The 5,523-nt window shown below is 39.7% G+C and overlaps 1 protein-coding gene across 1 annotated transcript; it reads right to left on the bottom strand.

The window, feature by feature from the left end:
* Positions 1-1,569: 1,569 nt before the first annotated feature.
* LOC306881144 (tiggy-winkle hedgehog protein-like) lies at positions 1,570-5,235 on the bottom strand (the record flags this gene model as incomplete). Its single annotated transcript, XM_079435065.1, has 3 exons — positions 1,570-2,249; positions 3,056-3,317; positions 4,927-5,235. The coding sequence occupies 3 exons, from the start codon at positions 5,233-5,235 to the stop codon at positions 1,570-1,572; spliced, it is 1,251 nt and encodes a 416-aa protein (XP_079291191.1).
* Positions 5,236-5,523: the final 288 nt, after the last annotated feature.

The raw sequence follows: 5,523 nt of genomic DNA, 5'->3' as shown, positions 1-5,523 counted from the left end.
TAGCTATTTTCTACATTAAACATATTTCTTCCAAGACTGCTCAGGTCTTCCAGGAATACATTTTGCTTATGTTGAGCTTGTAGAGCTTGATTTGACTACAGTGAGACTAAAATTATTGATTTTTCTATTTGGTGCTCCCTTAACATCTGTTAGGCCAACTGCCACGGGAATGCACTAACAATCATGTCAAAGGTTACATAGGAAAGAACATTTTAATTAACTTGAATGTACTTGTTCAGGGTTCTGTTTTTATTTTACCTACTGATCTGCTATTTGAAAAGCAAGCTGCCTTTAATGATGGAGTCAATGTAAAGATCTAAGATTTAACTATATATACTTCATATTGAAAGGATGATTTAAAAACAAACAAACATGTACATTCTAAGCATTTTAAAACTAAGGATAACCTTTTTTTGTTTCTATAGGATTTTAGATTTTTTTATTTTTTTTAAATAAGCAAACCTGGATCACACAGTGTGACAGAGCCGTTAAAAGCCAGTAGATGTCGCACGACATCAGCTGTGTGAGATACTCTTGCTCCATAAGCATAATAGACATATTAAAACTGAGAGCTTACTAAAGAAAATGTCAAGGGTCTAAGCCTAATGTTCATGCAAACAAATAAGCTATGTCTCATGTCTATTTTGAAGTACACAGCATTTATGGACTTGTAGTAGCCTATTCAAATAGATATTTTGTTATGTAGTTCTTTGCTATTTAATCCAAATTCAGAATTGGCTTTTCTATTTTTAAAACTTTAAGGTACCTTTAGCTCCTTTTACGCGTGAGCAATTTATGGAGCGCTTGGGGGAGGGTCTCAAAAAATGTGGTTGTTTTCTTTTTAGTAAGCGATTCAGTAAAGTTAGATTAGCCTATAAATTAGTCCAAGTGAAAGAATTAGACTGCAGCGGAAAACAAGTCGCGTAGGATCCGCTACTTATTTACCACTTTCAGAAATATGTAGGCTGCGTATTCCACATGAATAACAAAATGTTTCCTTTCAATTTCCTTAAAGGTAATCGAATAATTTGCACAATGCGTACCATGAATTTATTTTGAGTACTTTTGTCAAGAAATGTACATTTAAACAAAAAGTGTTAGTGTAGTGAATACACAAACGTTGAAACAGTGGTCAAAACAATGACACTTGACATAATGACATGAACAGTTCGTTGATACATCGCAACTGTTTAAATAAATGTAACTTTGCACTATTTCAAATAACGAAATATGATTCTGGAAATACTTTTAGATCCGTCGAAAATCTAATATACAAATCTTTGTATAAAAATATAATTTTTGAACGCCATCCTATGCTTATCCAATAAAATAGATCAGTCGGTTGCACACTGTACAGCCCTGTAAATTCAATGCTTTCTCTTATTTCGTGTAATCTCACAAAAATGCGCAAAAACGGTCACATCATGCTTGAATCGGTGTGTAGTACGTTTCCAGAGACAGATGATCCAATACAAATAAATTATTCAATGAACACGTTAAGGCTTTTCTTACAGAAAATAAAGATACGTTTGAGTCTGATGCCCACATAGTGATACTGTAGCTGCAGGCTCAACTTAAGTGTGAAATGCCGAGTGGATGGAAAGAGTCTCTGTCCAGCAGCCAAGAGCCGATGTGAAACAGCATATTTGAGTACCAGTGGATGCCGTCCTCCTGAAAAGTGACGTTTGAGTCACGAGCCGGGAAAAGCCACGTCATCAGCGTGTGACTTAACCTGACCGGTGCAAAAGCCCAGTGCGCCCATTTGTGGCTGTCGATAACCGCGTAACAAGAAGCCAGCACCCGATCCACTATTACGGTTCCGTGCGCGGTGACTGGCGCGTAAGAGCCCTCGTGCTCTTCAGTGTAAATCCTCTTCACTGTAACGCTCTTGAGCCTCTTGCCTGTACCTTCCGACACTAAAACCGTATCTCCAGGCTTCACGTTGCTGGCAAAGGTCGCTGTTGTCCCAGAACTAGCTGAGACGTTTCCAACGAAGACAAGGTGCGCGGCTGTGAGGGTGAGCTTTGTAAAAGGCTCTGAAGTCTCGATGACGGTGAATTGCCTTCTCGTTGTCGGATCGTGGTCCATGAACATAATAAAGTCGCTTAATAAGACATTTCCCTCCTCGTCCGCTGCTAAAACCAGGTCGCCCACTTTAAGATCTTTGATGTGTTTCCTCCTCCCGTCTGCGAGTGTCACCGTGCCAGATCCAGGAAAGCATCCCCCTGATTTAGCAGCGACTGAATTTTCTGAGATAGAAGCGAAGATAGACAACTTAGGCGGATATTTATAAAGCACTCTGCAAAAATCGATGCATTGACACAGGTTTTAACATGATGGTGCTGACATGGAAATGATCCAAACTCGTGTAGAGACTGTAAAGAAGCAAGTGTTGAAACGCTTGTCTGGCCATTCTGGCTCCTGAATTAACACAAACTGATCAGACATTGTCATTTAAATTGAGCCTACAGACTTGGCTTTTCCCTGATCCCTTTAGTTTTGTATAACTGTTTGCACAGGTGCTGAGATCCTAACGTGCCAACTGGCCTTTTGCGCACATAATTCATTTAACACTTCTTGTAATGGTTTGTCATTACATTTCAGTTACTATTTCAGCTGCTTTTGGGTCATTTTTTTAATGTGTTAACACCAGTTGTTTTCCGTTTCTATATCCACAAATTATTCCCTTGATAGCATAGGCCTACTGTTAAAACATGAAAAGATGCATGAGGCACCATTTGGAGTCTTGACATAAGATCCCAAATAACTGTAGAGACTGTCAAAACAAAAGGTTTTGAGGCACCTGAAATATTAATTTTCTTGATAGGATGTGTGAGGTGACAAAGGGTGCCAAGAGGTTCTCCAATTTGGCAATTTGAAAACCATTAGTAGGCCAGTCTTTTCACAATGTAAGCTATTTGAAGATGATTATTTTTTTGTATATGTTTTTCAAAGAATACACATTAACACAAACATAGAAACAAATGTCTAAGCTATGCATCTAAACTATCGCATAATCTGTATGGTGAATGCATAGTGATGACATTGCGCTCACCTGCTTTGACAGAGCAGTGTATATGGGCTTTGGATTCGTAATAGACCCAGTCGAATCCTGCCTCCACTGCAAGTCTAGATAGCATCCCATACTTGCTTTTATCCCTGTCTGAGGTAGTTATGTCCACCGCACGTCCCTCGTAGTGCAAAGATTCTTCGGAATGGTGACCATCCTCATCCCAGCCTTCAGTGACGCGCAGTTTCACACCTGGCCACTGGTTCATGACAGATATAGCCAACGAATTTAACTTGTCCTTACACCGCTGAATGAGTGAAAGAGACAGGTTGTCAGTATTTACAACACATACCTTCCTTTTTAAGTGTTGAAGATTTACTGAATGTTTAGATAATCAAAAAGCATGTGCTAAAAGATCTGTCGGTCCTCCTCTCCAAGTAGCCTAATTTCTGCAACAAAAGTTGGAGTATCTGCATTCATATCAGCAAACGACTGTTAAAGTGACGTTTATATTGTTTCTGTGTTTTTTTACATTTGCTTACATAATGCTGAAAATAGGCCTACCCCTTAATTGTCGTCATTTTAGAATCAGATTGATCCCTAACGCAGTGTAACAATACGGAGTTATACATATACATCACTAAGCACATTGTCGGTCTGAGTTTGTGCGTAAAAGATGTGTGCGCTGGGGAAATCGTTTGTTGCCACAGGTCAAGAGTGCCAGACCGACCGATCGATAACCGAGAGGAGTAAATAGAGCTGAAAATTCACGTTCTTTCTCTCAGCCTGTGCGGCAGCAATCAATTACAGACGTTGCCACCAATGATTCGCTGATGTTGCTTTAATTAAATGTCAGTATCGTCTATGGCACTGTTAACATGTGCTATTATTTTACTGTATAAGGGCAAGTTGTTGTTTTTTTTGCTGGACATTGTCAGGGAAACGTGCACTGTAATTTGGCTACAAATATTTTTTGTCATCAGAGAAAGCAGTAGAGCAGCTGATTGGAATAAGCGCGCTCACCACGGGAGCCGGTAATATCCAGTAGGCTACTAGACGCGGAAGATCAGTGGCAAAGATCACTTGTGACCCACATTTTCCATTAACTACACAATAAAAGCAGGTCATGAGATCTATTCACATAAAGAATCGCAGATGTCGTCTTGAGGAAACGCATTAATTGATAGGGCGCACCAGAAAAAAAAAAACATATTACGCTATGCTTACGATGTGTGGAGGCGGGGTTCTTCGTGTATATAATTATGTTATTAACTGTCAAAGGTCTGTTTGGAGAAAAGAAAAAACTTATGCTCAGCACATGCTTTCAACCACTAACACTAAATTATCCAACGGTGCCAATTTTGCACTAATGGCAAAGCAATAAAATCTGAATGAGCGCTGAATGGTCATTTTGATTTAAATTAAACGGTATATAATGAATACTGAACAGTCAAAATACAAAAATATAGCTCACACGTTCCATGTAAAGTATGCAAATGTTCACATTAAGGATATCACTATAGCTCAGCTGTTTGATAAAAAATGTTATACATGCACTGCAGTGCCGGATTTCCAACAGTTATACCGTTTGACCGCTCGCTGTCAGTGTCTCCAAAGTACCTGGAAACAAAGTCCCGTCACAAGTTTTTACAGTTTAATGCAATATGAGATTTTGTTTGAGTTACATCAATAACTTTATTTTCTATTTATTTAAATATAAATGTTCTGTACTGGCGCGTTAAAGATCCCAAAAACCAATACACTGATCTAAAGTACCAATAATGCAACATCACTATTTTTTTTTTAATTAATCTCCCAAAAACCAAAGGAAACTCAAAAACCTTTTACAGCGAACATAGGCATCCATTATTTAAAAGAGTGTAAGTCTTGGCAATTACGCATGCTTGTGTCCATACCTTGGTCATCAGTCTGTCAGCGTTTGTGTTTTCCTCGTCTTTAAAGATGATATCGGGATTATAATTCGGAATCAGCTCTTTAAATCTCTCTGAATTCCTTGTGATTTTGCCTTCGTATTTGCCGCTGGCCCCGAGCGTTTTCTCGGCAACGTTGGGAATGAATTGCTTGTAAGCCAACGGGGTTAATTTCTTTGGGTGTCTTCGTTTTCCATAACCTCTACCGGGACCACAGGCTAATCCACAAGGCGTCAGAAGCAGGCTGATAAAACACAGAAAAGCAATTTGCTTCAGATGCAGCCTTACGTCCATGACGTTAAATGATCTCTTCGGATCTTTAAAGTTTAGTCTCTCACAGGGTCTTCTCGCGCGTACCGGGTGGATGCTACCCAACGACCACTACCGAAGCAGGTGCAATAACGACCGCTCTCGATAGCCACTGACTGAGCACATTGGAGGCTGGCTGTCACAGCTAAGTGGGAGACGAAAGAGCGACTTAGTTTGACGGGAGGTATGGTCAGACGCTTATGAGTAGAGGCAGTCTACCCATATGAATTACAGAGCAAATCTATGGCAGGGGGAGGGAGTCTTGACTCGACG

This window comes from Barbus barbus (genome assembly GCF_936440315.1).
Source record: "Barbus barbus genome assembly, chromosome: 15".
NCBI classification, from domain to species: Eukaryota; Metazoa; Chordata; class Actinopteri; order Cypriniformes; family Cyprinidae; genus Barbus; species Barbus barbus.
The sequence above is the reverse complement of the archived record's forward strand: the minus strand, read 5'-3'. Positions and strand labels throughout refer to the sequence as shown.